This window comes from Glycine max, chromosome 16 (assembly GCF_000004515.6).
Source record: "Glycine max cultivar Williams 82 chromosome 16, Glycine_max_v4.0, whole genome shotgun sequence".
Taxonomy (NCBI): domain Eukaryota; kingdom Viridiplantae; phylum Streptophyta; class Magnoliopsida; order Fabales; family Fabaceae; genus Glycine; species Glycine max.
Genome location: NC_038252.2, coordinates 27,220,958 through 27,246,839, shown reverse-complemented (window position 1 = coordinate 27,246,839; position 25,882 = coordinate 27,220,958). Strand labels below are relative to the sequence as shown.

Here is a 25,882-nt window from a genome sequence, read left to right as displayed (position 1 = left end):
TCCTATTGTTTTGGTCAAAAAATTGAAAGGTTGTTGCTTGGTTTGCTTGTTGGTTTCTCTCACTGAGGAAAACCCAAAGGCTCAAGGTTTTTTCCTGGGTTTAACAGTTCTTTGGTTGGTTGGACCGAAAAATGATTTATGGGTTATTTTGTCTCCTATCCTTCTGTGTTTCATTTTTTCATTTGGTTGTTTTGGCCGAAAAACCCAAAGGCTGATGCTTGGTTCTTTTCTCTCCAGTGAGGAAAACCCAAAGGTCGAAGCTTTTTTGCTTGGTTTGGCAGTTGTTTGCTTGGGTTGGCCGAAAAATTATTTTTTATGGGTTCTTTTCAAAACTATTCTTTTGCGTTTTGGTTTTCCGTTTGCTTGGTTTGGCTGAAAAACCCAAAGGCTCTTGCTTGGTTGTTTTCTCTTCTGAGAGGAAAACCCAAAGGCTGAAGTTTTTTGGCTTGGTTTGGCAGTTCTTTGCTTGGGTTGGCCAAAAAATGATTTTTGGGTTCTTTTCAAGACTATCCTTCTGCGTTTTGGTTTTTCATATGCTTGGTTCTTTCCCCATTGATTTCTGGGTTCTTTTCCAAACTATTCTTCTGCGTTTTCTTTTTTCCGTTGCTTGGTTTGGCCGAAAAACCCAAAGGCTCTTGCTTGGTTGTTTTCTCTTCTGAGAGGAAAACCCAAAGGCTGAAGCTTTTTGGCTTGGTTTGACAGTTCTTTGCTTGGGTTGGCCGGAAAATGATTTTTGGGTTCTTTTCAAGACTATCCTTTTGCGTTTTCTTTTTTCATTTGGTTGTTTTGGCCAAAAAACCTAAAGGTTGTTGCTTGGTTTGCCCGTTGTTTTCTCTCACATGATTTCTTGATTTGGCAGTTATTTGACGGTCCAAAAAATTGTATTTTTTTGTGTTCCTCGGGCTTATTTGGCTGTGGCTGACTATTATTCTTCCTCTGCAACACAAAAGCTTCAATTTTTTTGCGTCTTCTGTCTTTCTTTTGTGTTATGATGACTTTTCCCAGGATAAAAGGTTAGATTTTTTTGTGTTCCTGAGCCTTCCCCGACGTAAAGTTGTCACCGAGAGCAACAAAGAAGACAACAAATAGTGTCCGGCATTTGGAGGACAGGTTAGTGATGTATTTCATTTCTCCTTTTGATTTCTGGGTTCTATTGGTACAAAAGATTGAATCTTTTTGTGTTCCTCAGTCTTTTTTGTGTTCCTCGGGCTTATCTGATCGTGGCTGGCTATTGTTCTTCCTTTGCAACACAAAAGCTTTAATTTTTTTTGTGTCTTCTTCCTTTGTTTTGTCGTATGATGATTTTTCACAGGATAAAAAGGTTAAATTTTTTTGTGTTCCTGAGCTTCCCCCGATGTAAAGTTGTCACCGAGAGCACCAAAGAAGACAACAAATAGTGCCCGACATTTGAAGGACAGGTTTGTGATGTATTTCATTTCTCCTTTTGATTTCTGGGTTCTGTCGGTACAAAAGATTGAATTTTTTTTGTGTTCCCCAGTCTTTATTGTGTTCATCCAACTTATTTGACCGTGGCTGACTATTGTTCTTCCTTTGCAACACAAAAGCTTCAATTTTTTTGCATCTTTTGTCTTTGTTTTGGGTTATGATGACTTTTCACAGGATAAAGGATTAATTTTTTTGTGTTCCTGAGACTTCTCCAACGTAAATTTCTCAACGAGAGCAACAAAAAAGACAACAAATAGTGTTCGGCATTTGGAGGACAAGTTTGTGATGTATTTCATTTCTCCTTTTGATTTCTGGGTTCTGTCGGTACAAAAGATTGGATTTTTTTGTATTCCTCAGTCTTATCTAACCGTGGTTGAGTATTCTACTTCCTTTGCAAGACAAAAGCCATAGATCATAGTATGTTTGATAGATTACAGGTTCGTTTTTCCTCCCCGTCTTCTTCTGTGTTTTATTTTTACCTCTTATTGCATTTGAATGCATTTTTTAGTGGTTATGAAAATAGTGATAAATTTACATCTAAAGATGAATTGCGATCATGTATCCCTGTTGCTTGGATTTGTCACTACGATTTTTGATTTTTGGGTTTTGTTTTTTTTTTTATTTGTTTGTCCTCGCAGTACTAAAGATGAAATTTTTTGTTGTTCCTCCTGCTTGGTCAGATTCGAATTTTTTGCCTAGATTTATTATATTATACTTCAATTGTTATTATTAATTTATTCATCATCTTTAACTTTTCTATATACTGACAACACTTTTGCTATTTTCTTTTATTTTTGTGTTGGATTGCAGTTGAATTTCTTGGAAACGGACGCCATTCATAGGTATGAGATGAACATAGTTGGATTGTCGTTGTTCTACCTTAATGGCACAATATGGAAAAATATGGATCTTTGTGTTGCATTCGCTACTTATTTTTATCTTTTTTGTGTTCCATGTTTGAGTTCCTTTCTTTACCGTGTTCATCTATGTATTACTTGCAAAAAATGACGTGTATTACTATAATTAACTTTGAGTTTCACGAGTGATCTTGAATCTTCTCCAATTCTGTTCTTATCATGGTAACGTATCAATGTGTACAAAATCTCTGTTGTAGATATTCTTGGCATTTGTGCTTATACAGGTTAAAAATAAAAATAATTTACTTTTAATGCTTCTGCGTTTTGTTTCCTTCAATTTCATACTATTTTATGTCTTCTACGTTTTTGCTGCTTTAATGTCAATCAACATTTATTATTTTCGTCAATGTCAATCAGCATTTATTATTTTCGTCAATGTCAATCAACATTTATTATTTCCAATGAATTAATATTTCAAAAAAAAAAAAAATGCGCCGCTGCAGTTACTTTTGAACATCCAATCCCATTTTGAATTCAAATGTGTGACTGTTAGAGTGAAAGCCTTACATCTAATAACAATAATAAAATAAAAATAATAAAAACAAAAATATTTTTTTGTAATTAATAATAATAATTTATAATAATATATTATTATAATAATAAAAATGATTAGACTAATATTGTCAATTCATGATTGGAGACAAAAACAAAGCCTTCTAGACCGTGGTTCAACATTTATAATTAATGATAATAATTTATAATAACAATCATATATAATAATTTATTATTATAATAATAAAAATGGGTTATATTATTTTAGATACAATCATAGATTAATAGAATTTTATAACCATTCGATATTAATACGATTATATTATCTCACTTACGAGTACTTGATATGTTTCCAGATTTGTTGAAATTAATTTGAATGAAAAGTTATACTAAAATAAAGTTAATTTAAATATGTTGCAGTGTAAATTTCAATGGTTATGAAAATAGTGATAAATTTAAATCTAAAGATGGACTGCAATCATGCATTCATCTTTTTTGTAACCAAATCTGTTTGAGTCAGTTAATTTAAATAAGTTTATAGTGTTTGCAGTAAGGGAATTTTAATAATTATAAAAATACAGATAAATTTCCATGTAAAGATGAAGTGTAATCATATATCCAACAAATTCTATTTTTTTTTCTTTCTAAATTATATGTATCTTTTATAGAAGAGAAAACTTTCATTTTAAATATTAAACGTTACATATTTTATTGACGTTTAATTAATAAACATATTTTATTCGTATTTTTGTTAATTTTTATTTCAAATTAATAGATACTTAACAATCAATTTTAAATATTACAGTATCAATTTTAATATATTATTAAAATAGCTTTAATTTTGTATTTTTTTTGCCGTAATCATTGTCAATTTATTGACATTTAATTAATAAGCATATTTTATTCTTATTTTTGTTAATTTTCATTTCAAATTAATAGATACTTAACAATCAATTTTAAATATTATGTTAGGATATAGAAATAATCATAATTTTCAAATTAATAACCATATTCTGTTAGGATATGAAAATAATTATAATTTAGTTGATGATTTATTCCTAATTAGTAGGTATTTAACAATTAATTTTAAATATTACAGTATCAATTTTAACATATTATTAAAACAACTTCAATTTTGTATTTGTTTTTGCCGTAATCATTGTCAATTTATTAACGTTTAATTAATAAGCATATTTTATTCATATATTTGTTAATTTTCATTTCAAATTAATAGGTTCTTAACAATCAATTTTAAATATTATGTTACGATATAGAAATAATCATATTTTTCAAATTAATGACCATATTCTGTTAGGATATGGAAATAAACATAATTTAGACGTTGACTTATTTCTAATTACTAGGTACTTAACAATCAATTTTTTTTAAAATATTACACTATCAATTTTAACATATTATTCAAATCAGCTTCAATTTTATATTTGTTTTTAACATAATCATTGTCAATTTATTAACGTTTAATTAATAAGCATATTTATTTGTATTTTTGTTAGTTTTCATTTCAAATTAATAGGTACTTAACAATGAAATTTAAATATTATGATTGGATATGGAAATGATCATAATTTTCGAATTAATAAGCATATTCTGTTACGTTTATGCTATGTAATTTTTGTGTGTATTGCTTTTTTTAATTTATGGTGGAGGGGATTCAATCAAAAGGAAAAAAAATGCAGTCAACAATTTGAAGGCACGGGCTCACACTACTAATATTTGATTGTAGTCATGTGATTCCCAAAGGTTCTTTAATGTGCCTTCTTCTCACATTTTTTTTATTAATTTTGTAAGATTTTGGTTACCATCTCTAATGTTCTACGAATTTTAATTGTAGATTAAACGTGGATGGAAGGTTTATGCTCTATAATTTGTGTGTGTATTGTTTTCTTTAATTTATGATGGACGAGATTCGATCAAAAAGAAGAGAAAAAAAAGCAGTCAACAATATGAAGGTACGGGCTAACACTATTAATATTTGATTGTAGTCATGTGCATCCCAGAGGTTCTTTCATGTGCCTTCTTCTCACATTTTTATTAATGTTGTAAGATTTTGGTTACCATTTGTAATGTTCTATGAATTTTAATTGTAGATTAAACGTGGGCGAAAGGTTTATGCTCTATAATTTTTGTGTGTGTATTATTTTCTTTAATTTATGATGGAGGGGATTCAATCAAAAAGAACAGAAAAAAAAAATGCAGTCAACAATTTGAAGGCACGGTCTAACACTACTAATATCTGATTGTAGTCATGTGCATCCCAGAGGTTCTTTCATGCGCCTTCTTCTCACATTTTTATTAATGTTGTACGATTTCGGTTACCATCTGTAATGTTCTATGAATTTTAATTGTAGATTAAACATGGACGAAAGGTTTATGCTCAGTAATTTTTATGTGTGTATTGCTTTCTTTAATTTATGATGGAGGAGATTCAATCAAAAAGAAGACAAAAAAAAAAAATACAGTCAACAATTTGAAGGCACGGTCTAGCACTAGTAGTCATGTGCATCCTAGAGATTATTTCATGTGCCTTCTTCTCATATTTTTGTTAATGTTGTAAGTTCAATACCTTTGGGTATCAAACAAATTTTTAATTTCTTTTTAATTTTGACTAAACAATTTATGATTTGTTTTGATTAATTATAAACTTATTTCGTTGACTTATATTTTTTTCTCAAATCTTTTTTCTGCCTCTGTTTCATGATTTAGTGTTCTTGATCTTTCATGACTTAGTGAGGTACATATTATCCAATTATGTAATTGTTTGATTCACATCTTTTTATTGTGCATCATTTCTTTTATTCTAAACAATATATAATATTAACATGTTACCTTAAAATCATACTTTATTACCTACATGTAACTCAATATCAATTATTCCAACTTTTCAATACTCAAATATGAGTATGAGCCCGGGCGTCGACACGGGCAAAAGGCTAGTGGTTTATAAAATGTTGGCCTATTGTTTGGCTGGTTTATGAATCTTCTATATATGCCCTTATGCATTACGAAGTTGTAAAATGAAATGAATTAAACTCCTCTTATAAGTTAAAATCAATTTACACACTTTAACTTTTACAGAAACTTTCTTATTTAACTTCTCGAAAATGTAAGGTGAGGTGAGGTATGTAAGTTCATCTTAACTTATAAATAAAAGAAGTTTGATTCTTTTTTTTGTGTGTGCTTCACTTGATGTTGTTGCCCTTAATTTATTATGGCTTGATGTTTGGAAATGAAATGATCTTTCGAAGGAGAAGCTCTCCATAAATGCATAGTTGCTCATTCCTGCATTTGCATTGTGATAGATAAGATTCAAAGAATATCACGAGTGAGCAACAACCATGGCTTAATAGTAAGATATTTTCTAATGTTAGAACATGAGAAGACTTGTTTTCATAAAATTGTAGTTTTAAAGGACTACATTGAATGGTTGAAAATGCTCTTTCGCTGTTGTGAGTTACAGTGCTTATAGTCATTGTTATCTTCTGATTTGGGCTATTTCATCATGTGTTATCTACTTGGAACCATGTTTTTCCATGTCTACTCTGGTGTGAAAGAAATAGGTGGTGTTTATGTGAATCCTTAATTAGTAATTTGTCGTGATGTGAAACTAAAACTTGTCATCTTTTCTAGCTTTAGTTATAATTTATAATTATAAATGCATTAAACATGGATCTTGTCTTGTTTTAGTGTTCAACATGCTTTTTGGGAAAAAACAAGGATTTATTTTAACAATACGAAGTGCACGCTAAGCCCAGACTTGCATGCTAAGCCCAATTAACGTAATTAGAATTCTAGAGTTATCATTGGGCTTAGTGCGCCTGTTCAACTTAGTGAGAATTGTAGGTGAAATTTTTCTTGCAAATTAGCAACCAGGCACGCTTAGCAAGAATGTGTGGCTCGCTTAGCCTATACTTGTACGATTAGCCCAAATAGAGATATTTTTTAACTTAGCGCAACGTGCAGGCTTAGCATAGCTATCAAAACAACATATGCGCGTTTAGTGCACACAGACAAAATCAGACAACATCCATCAACATACTCCGATGGATTTGTGTCATCGGAAATACCCTTTTTTTGTATAGTATTAATGATAGAATCATATGCTTTCATCATGTTTAGTACTTTTAGCATTTATCATACTACTTGCTGTTTGGAAAAACTTTTTATGATATTAACTTTTTTTTCTTTTCAGGAAAGTGATGAAAGATGTTAGTTTTTCACCAGAAGAAATTTGTCGTATTCCTTCATGAATTGATCAAACTTTTTCACCTTCACCAAATGATCAGACTCTTTCACCTATTCAAGTTGATCCTACTCCTTCTCCTTCACCTATTAATTTTGATCCTACTCCTTCACCTCATGAAGATGAAGTTAATAATGTGGAGGCGCAAAGAGGAATATGTAGGTTGAAAAGTAAGATTTGGCAGCATTTTAAAAAATTAAAGTCAATGGTGTGGACAAGGTTGAATGCAAGTATTGTAAGAAACTTCTTGGTGGGAAATCAAAAAATTGAACCAAGTATTTGTGGCAGCATAATGAGATTTGTGTTCAATACAAGATTTTATGAGAGAGATGAAGGGCCACACATTTCTTACACCTAAGGTCGTGCAAGGAAAGCAAATGTTGGGTGCGAGAACTTATGAAGCAAAGAGTGCAAGTGGAGAGCTCAAAAAAGCAATTATTATGCATGAGTATGCACTATCAATTGTGGATCACCTTGGCTTTATGAGATACTTTGGTGCCCTTCAACCTGTGTTTTAGGTTCCTACTAGAAACATAATTAAGAAGGATATAATGAAAATCTATGAGAATGAATGAGCAACATCTTTGAAGTTGTTGGATAGTCTTGATGGAAGAGTGGCCATTACATCAAACATGTGGACTTCAACCAATTAGAAGAAGGGGTGTATGACTATTACAGCTCATTACGTTGATGGCTGTTGGAACTTATGATGTGATCCTTACTAGGATTGGATCGTTTGATACAAGTTACAGAGTTTCTGATGACGCCACTTCCAGAGAGGGAAGATAAGTCAGGGTTGACGCCATAAGGATTACCTTGATAAGTCCGATATTGGTTCAGCGAGGAACCCAAAAAGAAGTTCTCACAAAATTCTATCAAATGCCAAAAGTCCTTCTATTGAAAAAAAAAAATTCATACATATAGTGTATCTAAATGAAAAAATAGAAATAGACATGAGCCTTCAAATCAGTTTGGGCCAAAATTACAACGAAAAAAATTATAAAATAAAAAAAGAACATATTTGGCATGGGCCTTCAAATTAGTCTAGGCCTTCAACAACAATTAATATTCTTAGTAGTGCCTCTGTCTCTGGGTTTTCATCCTTCTTCACTTGGGCCTTGTTAAGTATGTCTGCTATCATTTGTTAGAGGGTATCCACTGATTGTTTGGTCTTACTCCTGGTCATAGGTCCTTGTATTTGGGAAATTTTAGGATTCTCATCAACTTACAAAGTCAAATTTTGAGGTAATAAAATCATTTGAAATTTTTATATTATTAGGCCTTTATATTTTATAAAATGATTGAATATGATTATATATATATATATATATATATATATATATATATATATATATATATATATATATATATATATATTGTTTTTTATATTATATCTCTCTTTTTTATGTTAGGTTCATTTATGTTCTTGCTCCTCATACAAGTGATAGATTTTGCAATGTATTGACTAATTGTTTGATGGATTAGAACATTGACACAAAATTGTCCACTATCACCCTAGATAATTGTACCACAAATGATGTTATAATTGATAAAATTAAGGATAAATTTCACTTAGGTAGTTTTCTTAAGGATGGGTCTTTACTTCACATGCGTTGTTGTGCACACATCCTTAATTTGATAGTAAAAGATGGGTTGGAAGTGATGAAATAAGGTGTAGAAAAGATTCAGGATAGTGTGGCATATTGGACAATAACAACTAAGAGGAAGGGAAAATTTGAGGAAACAACTAAACAATTGAGAATCCCTTACACTAAGAATTTGGCCTTAGATTGTCCAACTAGGTGGAACTCAACTTACAAAATGCTTGAAATTGTCATAGGGTATAAGGATGTATTTTGTTGATTAAAGCAACAAGAGTCTCAATATACTTGTTTTCCAAGTACTTTACAATGGAAGTTTGCAAAGGATGTGTGTGGGAGATTGAAGTTGTTCAATACTATCACTGAATTGTTTTCTTCTACTAAACATCCAAGTGCTAATTTGTATTTTCCAAATATATGTGAGATTAAGTTGCCAATCAAATGATGGATTACCTCTTCTAACCCAATTATTCAACAAATGGAAAAAATATGATGATCAAATTTGATAAATATTGGGGTGTGATTCATAATGTGATGAGAGTTGCCACTATTTTAGATCCTAGGTACAAGATGGAGTTGCTTGAGTATTATCATGAAAAATTCAACAATTGTGTTATGACTTAGTTTCTGATTACCAAATGAAAATGAACAAAGACTCTTTTGGTAGTATTGTTGGTGATGTTACTGGTAGTGAAGTTGTTGGTGATGCATTATCTAAGTTTGATAATTATAAGAAAAAAAGGGCTAGAAGTTCTTATGTTAAATTAGAGTTAGACCACTATTTAGAAGAAAAGGTTTTACCAAGAGTTGTTGAATTTGATATTTTAATGTGGTGGAAGTTTAATGGTGTCAAGTATCCAACACTTCAAGCAATCGCTAAGGATATATTAGCTATTTCGGTATCTACCGTAGCTTCAGAATCCGCATTTAGCACCGGTGGTCAAATATTTAGCCCACATCGTAGTCGACTTTAATGAACTACTTTAAAGGCTTTAATGTGTGCTAGAAGTTGGTCGTGGAGTGCTGAAAATATTGGTAAAGTTTTATTCATATAGGTTGTTAAATTGATATTTGTGTTTATTTAACAAACAAATACTTGTAATGTATTTTTATAGGTTCTATGAGCTATAAAGTTATTGCTAAATGTGTTACTTTAATGAAAGATATGGTTTCAGATGATGAAGGTAAACAATGTTCTGAATTTCTAATTTTGTTATTGTATAATAGAAACTTTTGTTATAATTTTTTCTTCTTCTTTTATGCAAGTGCAATGATGGGTGCATGTGTCACTAATTTGGAGGAATGATCAAAATTTATTTGCTGAACAATGTAAATTGTTTCTTTTTTTTATTATTATGTAACTTGAAGGAATGAAACATCTTTAAGTTTTCTCTTTTCTCTAAATTAGAACTTGAAGGACAACCAACATAGTATATAAGTATCTCTATTTTTTGCTAAATAGAATCATATGCTACTTTTTTTGGGACAACATATATTTAGATGATATTGTATTTTGGGATAAATTAAATATGCAAGTCCTTAATTCCTTATGTAATACCCAAATTTTATGATTTTAATTGAATTGATTGATTTGGTTTTGTAATTTTTAAATTATGATCCCATATTTTGAATTTTGGCCCCATTTTTGAATAACAAAAGTTATAGTATTTTTCTTTTTTTTTTTAATTTTAATCAATACTAGCAAGGGGTGGGGAGGGATAGGGATGGGTGTGTACTTTTTAACCCCGACGGGGATCAGGGGTGAGGTTGAGAATCGATTACAAAGTTGGGGGCAGGGGTGGGAAATGCAATACCCCCCTACCTCGACCCATTGCCATGCCTATTTAAAATGGAAGTCAGGAGCAGGGGTGAGAAAACTACAAATTTATTTCAAAAGAAAGAAAAGCTTACAAAGATTTTTTCTCAGAGCTTCTCTCCCTAACTTCTCTCCGAACTATCAGTGTAAAAGGGTGTCTCATAGTGTAGTCAAGGACTCCTTTTATAGACTTGAAATTTATTGTAGCTATAGTTCAAGTAAATGTAACCTAAACTATTTCTACAGAAACAATTTACAAACAAAATTTAATCTTCTCCTAAATTAATACCAAAGCAGTCATCTTTGTTCTGGTAAAAATCATCAGAAGAACTTGTTGAATTACCGTCTTCTTTATTTGATGAAGACTCTCCTTCTTCTTGGTTTTGAAGTAATTGAAGAACTTCTTTTAAGTTCTTGGTCAGATGTTCCTTTGACTTGATCCTGCTAGGAAAGCGACTAGCTTGGATTTCTTATCAAGAAACATTGAAGTCTCTTAATCAACTGGTTTAAGGAATTTTGGGTGAACTTTAAACTATATTCTGACCTTATTTGGTTCTGCTTTTGATGTGTCAAATTGATTCCACCACTTGAAAAATGCATGTCTTTGCAAGGATGGAAGTTGCTTGTTGTTTTCTGTTTTGTTGTACATGTATTGCCAGGAAAAAATCTAGGAAAGCGCAAAACTAGAAAAATATTTTAAGTTTGATGGAATTCGTGATTCTTCAAAGTTAAAAAGCATGTTGAATTGTGAAAATCCATGTTGAACCTGCTCGGGAAAAATCTCTGGGATTGGTCCAAAAAGTCCCACCACTGAAGGAACCAATTTGGAAAATTGTATATCGTGTTAGTCTTGAAGTAGATTAACCACGAGTGCTTGTATTTGTTGTTTTGATGGCAAAAAATTTTGGTCCAAGCATCCATATAGTCCCAATAGGTATAACTGATTGGATCAAAAGGTATAAAATTTTTTTGTATTCATTTAGTTGGATCCAAAATGTCTAGGTTGTAAAACTTTAAAATTTGGATTGTAGAATGAGTGTTTAAAAGGGTTTTTGGGTCTTTGAAATGTTTAATAGATACTGAGTTTGAATCTATTAAAATGAATTCATAAAGGTTCTTGTTTTGTTGTTGTTGTTGGTTTGAAATGGAATCCAGTAGGAAACCTTTTGTGGCTTTAAAGGGATTCTTGTCCCAATATTCTGGCTCCATCTGCAAAACAGTTGAAAATTTGTTTTTGAAATATAATGTTAGAAGGTTTTGGGGCTGGTGTTGCTTGGGGTTATTATTGTTTTCTTTTGGAGTATTGCAAATAACTTTTGAATGCTTTGGTTTTTGGATTAAGGTTTTAATCAATTTCAGATTCATCATCTATTCAGAGAAGTTTTCTTTGGAGTTTGTAGGCAATTTCTTGAAGGGCCAAAGTGTTTCATTGGGAAGGCATAGTCAGCCTTGGTTTGTTTGAGTTTGGTTTTTGAAGTTCCTGAGTGGATGACTCAGATTTGATTTCAACAAGTTGGGTAAATGACCCTTCTGTTGTTTGATTTCTGGGTGATGACCCAGGATCTTTGAGGGTGAAACTTTTTTGGGATGGCTCTGGTAGAGCCAATTTGAAACCTTTTCCACTACTTCTTCCTCCTCACAAGGAGGCACCAGATGCCTTAGGTGGCATGACAATTTTTCTATAAGAATTCATAGATAAGATTGTGAGGTAGAGAGTTTGAAGTGCCCTTGAGATACTCTATCTCGAAATCAAAAACACTTAAAATTGTTTTCCATCTTGCAAAAATCTATTTTGAGGCAAGATGATTTACATCTTTTTGTAAAATTTCTTTGGTTGATTTACAATCAACCTTGATAACAAAATTTTGATTTAACAAATTAGATTGAAATTTTGAAATGCACAAAACAATTGCTAAAACTTCTTTTTTAATAGTTGAATATTTTTGTTGTGCAGGACTCCAATGTTTTGATATATATGCAATGACATTTTCTTGGGTATTGACTCTTTGTTTGAGGATACCACCATAACCTATGTCGGATGCATCTGTTTCAACAATTTTGAATGCCTACGGAATTGGGAGATACAAACATTTTATGGATTGAACTTTGAGCTTAATATCCTTAACGACCTGGGTGTGAATATCATACCAAGGAGGAGGATTTTTTCTTAGCCTATCATGTAGTGGTTTGACAATGTTGTTCAAGTATGGTACAAATTCACCAACATAATTTAAACACCCTAGAAATCTTTGTAACTGGATTTTATCTAAGATTTGGTTTGGGAATTTGTTGGCAGACTTTATTGACCTGTCTATTGGTATAATTGTTCCCTAGTGAATATTGTGACCAAGGAATCAGATCTTTGTTTGAAAGAGATTGATTTTGGTTTGAAACTGCAAGACCATTTGGTTTGATGATATTAATAAAGGTATGTAGGTCTTTAAAATGTTGGTCAATGGTTTGAGAGAAAATTAAGACATCATCAATATAAACAATGAAAAATTTTGAATATGGATTGAAGATATCATTCATGATTTTTTGGAATTTTGAAGGGGCATTCTTCAGACTGAATGATATAATATTCCATTCATATTGCCCGAAAGGAACCGTGAAGGCAGTCTTGTACCTTACGGATTAAACAGTATACATATATCCTTACGGATAGAAAAGAAGTAGGATACACAAAATCAATATGAATTAGAGAGAAGGTCTTAATTTTGGTTGATCTATGGTATCAGAGCCTAATAGGAAAGTAGGAATGTAATCCGTAAGGATATATGTATACTAATTTTATGGATTTGGAAGTATGAACAATAAATGTTTTGTATAGTATGTGTTTGAACAGTATTCGTAGAAGTACAACAGTCTGATATTTTAGTTGAATGATATTGTAGTAGTAAGTCTCGTGGTTGAGAAAGAGCAGTAAGGCTAAGGTGTATTGTTTAAATAAAGTATTAAGACATAATATACTAGTGGCTATGGGAGTGAGGTTCAAATGTATTGAATATAAAAAAGTTAATTTTTTTTCCAGATCTAGGAAATTTAGTAACATATACCCTTATGTAAATCTTTCTATGGAATCAAATGAAGGCAAAGATACTGGAGCATGAATTTTATCATGTCTCGTCTTTTGCGTTTGCTTTCCCGTATTTCTTTCCGTTCTAGTTCTTCATCGTCATCCTCAACCTCAGACCCAAGAAACTTAAATATGCTCACTGAGCAAGACAATCAGACCCACGAGGTCACCCTAAGCACAATCTCTTCGACGAAGAAGTCCGCTTCGAGGATATAAACCAAAACATGGATGACTAGAACATCCCAGAAATCCCTCAAGATACATTACATGTTCCCGAGGCAATTAAAAACAAACACAGTTTTGATTATGTAATTAGGACTATAGAAAATAACATTCCTCTAGGAAAAGACATAGGGGAAAAATTTCATTTATTATCCAAAAATTCAATTTTTGAGCATAACAGAAAATACAAATATCTACACATAGGATGTGTCCAGGTGGCAATCAAACCATTAATTGACATGGGCATAGATGCCACAGTTTTGATGTGTCTTAGAGATATTAGGAACAATAAATTTGAAGATTCTTTAATAGGGACATAGAAACTAGCCTAGGACAAGGACCAGTCTATTTCAATTGTTATCCAAACAAAACAGTGAGTCTGATGGATCAAAACATCCTTGACTCTCTATTCCTTAACATCCACTTTCATGGCCTAGACATAAAAAATGGTTCAATTCTAGCAGCCTTGATTTACAGAATCCGGTACAAAGTCATGAACACTTGTGCATCGAGAGTTCTTCTCAAACCATAAAAAGGAGAGACAACTTTGTTTATCACTTATATGACAAAGGCTAATGTTTCCCTCCCCAAAATTATAAAATGGGATGAGGTAACTCTTACTGAAAAATGGGTCATGGACAAGGTTACACCTTCAGTCCCCAAACCTTCCCTTACCATAGAGCAAATTAAACAAGATAATTCTGGCAAGATGGAAATAACCTGCAATAGGAGAAATTGATGTTGGGTAGTACAAATCAACATCGATTTTTAATCAAAATTGATGTTGTAGGTATACCTCAACATTGGTTTTTGTAAAAACCGATGTTAATTTGTATAGATTTCACTTTCATTTTTTGTTATTTCTTACTATACAACATCATTTTTTAAAAACCGATGTTGTCATTTTTATGTTAACATTAGTTTTGTAAAATATGACACCATTTTTTGGTCTCCTTGTGTTGCTCATTGCTTGAATCTCCTTTTGAAGGACATTGCTAGGTCGCCTCATGTTACAGACCTTGCCTCAAAGGTTTCCAAGATAACTGTGTTTGTATATAATCACATGGTACTCTTATCTTCATTAAGGAAAATAGAAGGTTGGACATAAATTGTACGTCCAAGAGTGACTTGGTTTGCTACTACTTTTCTTACACTAAAAAGTATTAATGATCACAAGCATGACTTGCAAGCCTTGGTAGTGGACAAAAATTTTGGAATGATTATTTTATGATAACAAAGCTTGTGGCTTACCTTATTCGTTTACTAAGAATTGTAGACGAAGATGAAAAACCCTTTCTTTCTTATGTTTATGAAGGCATGCAAAGGGAAATAAATGCTATAAATGAGATGTTTAAGAAAGAAATAGATGCATAAACCTTATGCATATATTATTAAGGCTCAATGGGATAAGCATTTAAAGCTCAAACTTCATGCAACAACTTATTGGTTTAATCATGCATTCAGGTACAATGAGAAGTTTAATAATAAGAGAAGGGTCATCGATTCAGTTGTTGATTTACTTGAAAAAAGAGGTTTGTGTGAGAACCTGACTCAAGTCATTAGTGAGATGGAGATGTATCAAGATCGACAAGAAAGTTTTGATCGACCAAGTGCTCTTCCTATAAGCAACACAATCCGGCCTAGTAAGCACTAACTTGTATTTATATTTTATACTTAAATAGTTTTTGTATATTTTATGTTTTATGATCATATAACTAATTAGTAATTACATTTCTTGATGATCAATGGTGGTCATTATTTGGAAGTAGTGCTCCAATTTTGAAAAAGTTGGTGGTTCGTATCCTTAGTCAAACTTCTTTTTGGATGTGAGAGAAATTAGAGTGTCTTTGAACACATCCATAGTAAGAGAAGAAATAGAATAGAACAACAAAGATTAAATGATCTGATTTATGTTACTTATAATTTGCCTTTGAAGAATAGGTATAAACATTTCTTTATGTTGTGATGCTTCATTATAAACATGTTCTTTATTAATTATTACTTTCTTTTAAGTATAATTGAATTTTGCTTTTATATTGTGATGCTTGATTATAGGAATCACTACAAAAAGACATGTTATGTCCTATTGACTTTGAAGCAATTGACTAAATTGATTTTTGGGTAACTAAGGAAGAAGCATCTCCTGAGCTTGATATTAATGACCTTGAGAATGCTTTGTATCATGAGAATGCAATTACACTTGGTGCATCAAATGCCAATAATGAAGGTTATTGACTTATTGTTATTTGCTTAAATTTATTAAACATGTTTCATTTGTTAAATATTGTTTTGGAGTTAAAATCTTATTGTTTGTTATTTAAATAGGTGATAAAAATCTTGACAATATGGACTTTCAAGTTGAAAGTGGTGATCATGGTGGTGGTTCGATCGGTGTAGAATCTAATGTTATTCCAACCTTATCAGAGTGTGATGGAATCAATCTAGGTGATTATTATGATTTATGATTGAAAATTATATCAACTACTTTTACTTGTAGTTGATTTTTTTTAGAGTTGTAGTTGCTCATGAATTTTATTTGATAATGTTGATCTTAAATATTATGATTTATTGGATTTGGTTTGTAGTTTTGTTATATCTTATGACTTGAGTTATGAGAGTTATAAGTTATTATGAAACTTTTAAGTTAGGTTTGTTTTTAATTTTTTAAATTTATGCATATACTGTTATTTTTTATTTAATATGACTTAGTGAATTATATTAAAAATAAAAATATATATATTAGTTTATTGAAACTGGTTCAACTATGATTAAATCATTGAACTTTGAACCAATGTCTTTAGTAATTTAGTTACCGATCCGATTTTAGAAATCTTGATAATTTATGTATCATTTGATATTTAATAATATATTTTTTATAATATTAGTACATCTTTTTAATATCTAAAAATAAAATATTCATCTTGATTATAAAACAAAAAAAATAAATTATTTAATACTTATTATAATTTCCACATTAAAAATCAATATAATTATAATATAAATTTGTTCAATTTGACTTGATTTTTTATAATAAGATTCAAAAATCAAATCAAATTATAAAAAATATACAATTTTTTAGATTTTTTTAGTTAAATATTTTTATTATTATTTTAAATCAATTTATCGATTTACAAAGAATTTATTTGGAATTTAAAGACCCTTACTAGCATATAACTACCAAGACATTTCAAATAACATGCATGGGTTACTGGGAATGAGACGTTTCAAATAACACACATAAGTTACTAGGCATGCCAATTTTATATAATCCATTTGATATCTACCTATGAGAGAATAGTCCTACATCTTTGCAAAATGATACCAACTTCTGACAAATGGGTCTTGTTGCTAGAGTCATTATCAATCACGTGTTTGCAGTCCATTAAAGTTTCTCATTAATTACATAGATTCATTCCACTAAATTTTATAAAATTTAAAAACAATTTAATATTTATGAAATAAATTAAATTTAATGTATAATATATTTTTTAAAATATAAAAAAATCTGTAAAACTACATATATCTAAATCTACAAACAAATATTTATAATAAAATAATTAAAATTTGTATAATTTTATGAAAAAAAATAAAGGAGGAAAGGGTCGTAACCCACTCTTAAATTCCGTAAATTTGTCCCTATCTGTGAATATCAGTATATTTTTTTATATCAAAACTTATGATATTTTCTAAAATTTAAGTTACATAACAATTTGAAAATATCATATAGTTCTTAAAATTTTGAAATTTAAATAACATAATAATTTACCAACACAATTAATATATATTTTTAAAAATTCAGGACACTATAAAGATATGTAGAATAATTTTAAAATTTCAAATTCCTTAGAATAATAAAATAATAATTTATAAATAACAAAATATTTCTAAAAATTAACACGCTACTTCACTTTTCATTAATTAGACACTATTGCTAGTTTGGGGTTATTAGAGCTTTTCAGTGTCTGTCTGGTTTAGGGTTAGGATAAAATTAATTTTGAAAAAGTTGAGTGAGAAGTTGTATTAAATGGTGTGTTTTACATCAGAAAATAGAAAAGTTGATTTTGAAAGGCAAAACAAAGGCTTGAAAGATATTGAAACTTTTAACAAGGCTTTGTTATTTACTCCAATGGAACGAATTGGAGAGGCTCTGACAAGTCTATCTAGGTGGTCGTCGGTGAGTAGGTATCGTGGAAAAGTGGCGTGTGGCAGATGTGGCGGCGCATGCCCTTCTCCCTGAGTCGCCGTGTAAAGGCGCCCCCTTGGCCAACCACCAGCCTCAACCGTGGCAGTGGAAACAAAGCTCTCAAACAAGGTTGAGAAAGACACTTATTTTATTAATATGTTTCACACGAAATTAAATTGATTATTTTATATTTATGTATTTGAAAATATAAAAATATATAATATAAGAAAAATAATATTTTTATTAAAAATGGCATGGTTACATTATGGAGTAACATAGTTTTAAGATTTTTTTAATAAATCTTAAAATGATATATCAAGTCTTTTATTTAATTTACTATTATATTATTATTTATTTTGTTCAATTTATTCTAAAGTATTTATTCAATATAAATATTTATACATAGGGATGACAAGAGAATGTGAAAAGTTTGACTCTCCTTATTTCCTTTCTTGTAAAAGATAGAATAGACAAGCGGACCAAAAATTCATCAAATTTTTAATAATTTTAATTTTATTTATATATTCATAATTTAATTTAATTATATATTTTTCTTATGGAAGAAAATGATTTAGTTTGATTATTATCTATTGACAAAATATCATATCATATTAAATATTATATGTAGTTTTTTATTAATATACTAATATTTAGTTTTATTCATTTATAATTTGAGATTTTGTGTGTTTCTTATTTTGTTAAAAATATAAATAATTTAAGTCTATTATTATAAATCAATTACACGTTAATATGCCATTATGAGCTAAAAATCAATTAAATATAAACTTATGAATATAATACATAAAAAAGAAACTAACAACTAATATAATAATACTTTTTAATAAGATTAAACATCTTTATTTAAACAAAAGAAATCTTGAAATAAAATAATAATTTTAATTTAATCATAAAAGTTTAAATAATTTTTAAAAAAAATTATTACATGACTATATATTTTTTATTTATTTTTTAGCCTATTTTAGTTGTGGATCCTGTACCATCCACCTTCGAACCGATCCTGGGAATAATTGTTCGTAATAAAGAAAATGATGAAATAAAGGAAACAAGGAAGAAAATACAAAAAAAAAAAAACACTCTTAGAGTGTGTTTGGATAAAAAAATTTTAAATTATGAGAAATTTTAAATTCTAAGAATTTTAAATATTTCAATTGAAATTCTTTTATTTTCAAAATTTTATGTTTGAATAAAAAAAATTAAAATTGTGAGAGTGAAAGAAAATAAATGTAAAGATGAGAAAATATATGATTGGTGTGCTTCCAAAGACAAGAATAATATGCGGCATAGGAAGTCGTAGGAGAATCGCGACAAGATGGCCTACACCACCACACTCGACCACAACATTTAGTCAACGACACAAGGCATGACTCAGTCCCTTCGCGCCGGCGAGCACCTCCGTCGCATGATAGATAGCAACGGCTGCTCCCTTGACTTGCGGATGCATTTCTATGTGTCCCCCTATGCCCACACTCGATCAATGCTCCACGAGTTCAAACGGTTGAAGAAGAGGATCGTCGCCTGAGGGAAGAGTCGCAAGTTCGAGAATAAGATTTCAGAAACTTTCGGGTGGAAGAGAAGATGAAAATTATAAAGAAAATATGCAAATGTTTTAGAAAATTCTTTCGTTAAGAAGAAAATTTCAATTTCTCACCTTTTATAAGGAAATTGAAATTTCACATTTTTAGTTGTTTAAAATCCTATTTTAAAATTCCAAAAATTTAAATTCTTCATAAAAAAATATCAAAACAATGAATTTTAAATTATAAAAATTTAAATTCTTTAATAAATTACTTTCATCAATTAAAATTCTTTATTCAAACGCACTCTTAACATATTTTTGGCATGTACAACCGTCTCAATTAACAGTAATGTGAAACATTGTAAAATAAACATTGTTGTCTAACCTTAACTGCAAAGTTATATTTATGTTAATACAGTAAGAACAAGTAATGGGAGATAGATACCTATAGTAATGCCTATTTAAGTTTCGTATTCGTTGGCATGCATCCATTTGGTACATGACCACTTATTACCCTTAATCACTGGACAAGCACCTGAAAATTATCATAAAAATAGATATGCTTGTTAATTTATCTACTCTAAAATCGAAACCTTCTAAACATAGCACAACTAAGAAATAATAAATAAATAAAAAGAGCAACTAACGATGAAGAGTCAATGGGTCTAAAGTTGCATCAGGCTTCATGCTCCAGAAAAGTAAAGCATCACCCATTTTTGGCTTAATTGAAAGTCCTGTTTGTCCACATTCAGAAAGCTCATTCCACCAAGGCACAGAGCTAAAATTTGCATTCGCAATTGGGAACACTGTCTCACCCCCTCCTTCAACATTTGAACTGTATCATTAGAATACAAAAATTGGACTGCATGAGCATTTGTTTTCATATCCAACACAAATTGAGGTTAACAAATAAGAGGCAACTGAAGTCACTTACAGGTACATCAACATTGTTGCTATCCGTTGACCCCCATTCACAAGGCTAAATTCTTCCTCAAAGTAGTCGACATGAGGTTCATAATATTGTCCTACTGCATAACGGATAACATGAAGTGGTTCACCATGCTCTGCATATCGTGGGATACAACTTATATAGTGGTTTTTAAGTGTATAATGAAAAATAACATAGTATCTAAGCATCATCCAAAAGGCAAAGAGAACTAAACAAGTTCCATCTTGTTTGCTTGGTGGAAAATTAGTTTTAAAATATCTCTTATCTTTTGCACTTCATATATAAATGGAGTAAATAGTCAGACAACACGACGGTCCATTGCTTTAAACAAAGCAAAGGCAAAACGTCCAAGAATGACAATGTCTAGGTTTGATACAAATTCAAACATATCTCATTGAAAAAAGAAGCATAATCTAGAATTTTACATATCCATTCAATTAATATTTCAATTTCATAAAGCAAATTAGTAGCTAAAAAAATATTGATCTCATCACTGATGTGATTTCAAGGATTTTTTTTGCATGATTTTTGTTTCCTTTTCATAAAGGGAAGAAAAGCCTAGAAATGCACAAAGAATTTTAAGCCGAATAATGAAGCACATAGACAACTTGAACTCCAAATAATTCACAGAAGTTAGTATCATGCTGACAAAAATATTCATTAAAGACAAATGCATAATTCACAAACTAAAGTGATTGATTGACCATTTAAGCAATTAAAAATATTTTAAATTGCAATCATTAATTTTATGAATTCTAATGTTACCTTAAATATCACCCAATTATTAAGAAATTGTCATCCAATTATATGTTACCTGATTCGTAGCATTTCATATTCCATTTGCATTGCATTTCATTTAGTTTTATTTGTACATTGTGGCGTTTAGGACTTAGTTTTAGTTAATTTCTCTACTTTTCTATCTTTGATGGAATTGGTTGCGCTTTAGGTGTTACTGTATTTTTAGGTACCAATTTCAGAGTAGAAGGCCACTTTTTGCAACTTAGTGAGGCATTTCGAGAAATTGAGATGGATCATTGGAGTTTGTAGATGCCTTGAGAAGTCTTACAATTTTGAGATACAGTTAACACCTATTACTCACATTGTTGGAGTACGCAATATGGATCACAACCGTGACTAGTGCCAAACTTTTATTCTATCCTAATCGTCGGCTTGCGAAAACATGGATCATGGTCGTGAGATATGGATAACAATTGTGACGGGTGACTTACGTGAATTTTAATTATTTTTAAGATTTGTATTTGTATTTAGGCCTGAACATTTTAGCCCATTAACTTTAAATACCCTACTGAACATTAGGATAGATCGAGTTTCACATTGTGATGCTTGATGGCTAGGAAGAGAGCTAGAATCTTGATCCTCTTCATCTTCTGTTTTGTTATCTTCTTGAGTATTCCTTTTTGTTTCTAGGGTTGGGCATAGCGTATGAACATCTGATGAATTAATTTTTTGCTATCCTTGTGTTGTTCTTGTTCTCTTTGATTCCTTTCTATTGCTTTATTTATGTTGAATGAAATTGGCCTGCATTAATCATAGGGATTTGGGGAAGTACTGTGAGAGCTGAACCCATGATTTCGGAACTAAAGGAAGGAACTTAGGTGTAGAACCAGGAGAGTAGATTAAGCTCCTAGAGGAACTTAGGTGTTTACAGGATCTAATTAAACATGGTCTTCATGAGAGTAGGAATCAATTTGGTTAGATACACTGTATGTCCCGAGAAAGAATGAATGTTATCTTAAGTTAATTTATCTTTAATAGGAACTCCCAAGAGTGCAAGGGTAATTTAATTAATTATTATTTTCATAGCATGAAATCCGATCCAAGAAAATTTTAACAACTTGAATTTTAATCGTTATAAATCGCTTTCATTCTCTATTATTGATCTTACATTTCACAATTTCCCACAAGCAATTCTTATTTAAAATATTTTTCATTAATTCATTTTAATTTTATTTAAATTTGTAATTTCACTTAACAAAGTACACTGTCCCTGTGAAAAGAACGATATTGTTACTGAACGATACCGTGCACTAGCAATTTTTCGACATCATTGAAACATAAGAGGGTCTCATACCTTAAATATAAAACTCTTTTGGTGACGTTGCAAATAGTGTAAAAAAATTCTATATATCAATCAAAGTTAAACTTATTATATTAAATTATTGTATTTTTAATGTAAATATGAAAGTTTAAAAATTTATTCCCTAAAGTATATATTATTCTTAATTTTATTAGGGTTACAACCCAAATTTTATGACTTTTCTAAATCACAAGGGGGAACCAGGGAGGTTCATGAAACTTTGGGTACAGGAGGCAAGGATGGCCTTCTTGGCACTCATTATTTACTTTAATACATAAGTGAAGCAAAAAAAATTAACAAAAGCAATGAATCCTTAGTTTTATCAACAATTAAAACTCGTGAAAAACTGGCAAAAGGCAGAAAGTACATACCTATGGGTATAAAAGTAACATCAGCTATTCTCTTCTCAATATTCCTCACAATTTTATCTTTTCCTCTTTCCACAACATATTCGGTGCTTGTCCGATAGCTGAATGCAAAAGAAAAAAGTAAATATAATTAGATACTTATTTTCAATATTGAATGAACTCAAAGGACACTTGACAGAAAAGTATAAAGGAGGAAATTATCCAACCTGGTTTCTATACCCTCTCCAGATTCATTATCAATAACTAGTGACTTTAGCATGTTTGGTGTGGCCGTATTAATTAGATATTCACATTCCTCCTTGGTCTGTGAAGATTAATCAGCCAAATTTCAGTATTTCAAGATGGAGACACTGAAATATTAGTACTACAATTGAGCACACAGGCCTTAAACACAGTATAACCATTTAGAATAACACCGCGTTTCAATAACTTAGAGAAGTGAGCCTAGGTAGTCCATTTTTTCTAATATTTCCTAAACCATGACTATAAATAAGTAAAAAACTTCACCTTTGGTGATCACGGCGCGGGCTTGCAAGTGGAAAAGGATAAACAGAACATTTGTAATGAAAATTCTTGATGCTTGTTTTGTATAAGAAAAATGTGGGAATGCTCAAAGTGAAACACTATTTGTACTTCACTTCATAATTTTTTTATTACTCCTCCAATACGATAAAAGTGAGTTGGGGGGAGGATAATGCCATATACTCTATCCTGTGGAAGCTCAAAATACCTACAAAAGTCACAATTTTCGTGTGGTGGTTACTCATGGATCAGTTGCCAACCAAGTCCATTTTGATTAAGAGGGATGTCATGTTATCTAACCATGACAGTTTCTGTCCTTTTTGTTTGTACAGGAGGAGAATGCCAACCATGTCTTCTTTTCCTGCCCAAAAATGATGGAGGTTTCATTAGAGTATCGGTTGGAGGTGGTGATTACGGTGATCCCGCCACAAGCTACTCAATATTTTTGGCAACATGCATGCAAAACTGGATAGTCCTATGTTGACCATCGGAGGCTCCTTGTGTGGTGTTCGTGGTATCTTAGAAATCAATGTGTCTTTCATGATAAATCTTTTGATAAGGAAGCTTTGAAGCAACACTATTTATTCACTGTGTGGTCTTGGCTGAAAGGGAAAGATAAATCTTTTTTAATTCGTCTTTTATGCCGTGGAACATCAACCCAGTCTTATGCATGAAAGATAGCTGAGTTGTGTTTCCCAAACTGGTGATTATTGTGGTATACAAATTATATTATTGATGTAAGGGGTGGTTAGTATCTATCTAAGACCGTGCAGGAATGTAGGTGGCACTAAATAGCTACTAACCTCACTTTTGGTGCTGCTTGTTTTTTTTATATGGGTTTGGTACCCCTTTACCTAAATCAATATCATTGCTTATCCCCCCCAAAAAAAAAACTATAAAAAAGTGAGTTTAAAAAGATTTCAAACTCCCTTATTGAGCATCGATAAATAAACACCCAAACCTTCCGTACTATCTGCCATATCACTCCATTTTTACTCTCCTTCACACTTTCCACCTCACAATTTTCTAGAAACTCAGACAAACTAGACCCACATCCCTGCTTAACAAGTCTAACATGTACAAATCCAATGACAAGCACAAGATCATTAACAATGACAAATTCTTGCCTGAGCAAAGTACCTATAGGAACAACCAATCAAAAGCTCTATATATCATTTAGATAACCTCCACATAGACTTCATTATTGTTGTTTTCAGAGCAAAACTTAGGTGCAATTTTTTAAATGTTTTTAGTATTATTTTTCATTTAAAATTAGATTTTCACTTCAATTACATACAATCGAATTTATAAAATTGACTTCTGTTAAAGAGAGAAGAAGAAAGAAAAGAATACCGAATTCAAATCCCTCTCATAAAAAAGTTAATAAATTAATCATTAATATTTATCGATAAAAAAAATATATACTAATCTTTTATACAAACATTTATAATTTATAATGCAATTCTAATCAAAGAACAAACAACGTAAAGTGACAAACTATATCTAATTTTTGTCTTTATTATTATACTTTCTCTTCTAATCTATCGTATCCGTTTTATGGAGATACAAAACCCATTACACCATTGAAATTGGATTACAATTAAAGCTAAATAGGGAGCCACAGGCATGAAAGGAAAAAAAAACTGACCAGAAAGTTATGATAGAGAAAAGCTCTCGGCTCCCAGGACATTACTTCTACCCACCGCTTTACCCGGTTGTTTTCACCTTCGCTGCTGCTTCAGCTCAAAAAGAAATAAAAAAGATCAGAGAAAGCGAACGAAATGGAAGTGAATGAGGCAGAGAGAAACAGAGTTCACATACACGTGAGTGTTGCGAGGGACGGAGTTGAGATCGTTGGGTTTGGAGAGAGCAGAGGAGGAGTTGACATGGGGAGTGGAGAGAATGCGGAGAGCAAGTGGAATGAGAATGAGAAACGAGCACGTCAGAAGCAGCAGCAGCGTCAGCGTCCCCGGCCACGACACCCTCCACCATGATTTCCGAAGCCACACCTGAGACTGCTTCGCTTTCACCATTTGTGTTGGTGATCGTGAAACAATTGTGCAATGCGAGAGGAAGAGAACAATGTTCAACTGGTGAGACTTGAAATTGAATTGAATGAAGGAAACAGAAGAAGAGAAAGACTTTTTTTATTGGTTTTTGTTTGGCCTCTGTTCTGTGGGCTCTGCTTCCGTTTGCGTGCCTGGTTTTCCTTTTCCTTGTTGGAATATTATTATTAATTGGAAGAATAAACATTTCTACGCTTCGAATGGACCTTTTGTATCAAGACGTACGGGACCCCTTATGTACGCACGGGTCGCTCCGCGGCTATAATTATATTTATGTCGTTATAACACTCAACAATACTATGATGTATAACTAATTGAGAACAAAAAT

At 31.2% G+C, this 25,882-nt stretch overlaps 1 protein-coding gene across 5 annotated transcripts; it reads right to left on the bottom strand.

The window, feature by feature from the left end:
- Positions 1–19,253: 19,253 nt before the first annotated feature.
- Positions 19,254–25,666, bottom strand: LOC100782154 (prolyl 4-hydroxylase subunit alpha-1-like). Of its 5 annotated transcripts, XM_006598670.4 has the most exons (8): positions 25,310–25,661; positions 25,137–25,224; positions 23,173–23,270; positions 22,970–23,067; positions 20,486–20,615; positions 20,199–20,386; positions 19,997–20,086; positions 19,254–19,550 (listed from the first exon to the last, which is right to left on the bottom strand). In XM_006598670.4, the coding sequence occupies exons 1-7, from the start codon at positions 25,519–25,521 to the stop codon at positions 20,013–20,015; spliced, it is 888 nt and encodes a 295-aa protein (XP_006598733.1). In that variant the 5' UTR covers positions 25,522–25,661; the 3' UTR covers positions 19,254–19,550; positions 19,997–20,012. The 5 variants fall into 5 exon arrangements, with proteins under 5 accessions (XP_006598733.1, XP_014623910.1, XP_006598732.1 ...); XM_014768424.3 differs by lacking the exon at positions 19,254–19,550 and having other exon boundaries at positions 19,824–20,086; positions 20,486–20,579; positions 25,310–25,666; XM_006598669.4 differs by lacking the exon at positions 19,254–19,550 and having other exon boundaries at positions 19,824–20,086; positions 25,310–25,659.
- Between the last annotated feature and the right edge of the window lie 216 nt (positions 25,667–25,882).

Excerpts from the sequence above, each read along its gene's own strand:
- LOC100782154 (XM_006598670.4), bottom strand. The coding sequence starts at position 25,521 with ATGGTGAAAGCGAAGCAGTCTCAGGTGTGGCTTCGGAAATCATGGTGG. Across the intron at positions 20,616-22,969 it reads TGTTACTTTTATACCCATAG|AGCATGGTGAACCACTTCAT; the intron begins GTATGTACTTTC and ends CACGATATGCAG. Across the intron at positions 20,387-20,485 it reads GCAACAATGTTGATGTACCT|TTCAAATGTTGAAGGAGGGG; the intron begins GTAAGTGACTTC and ends CTAATGATACAG.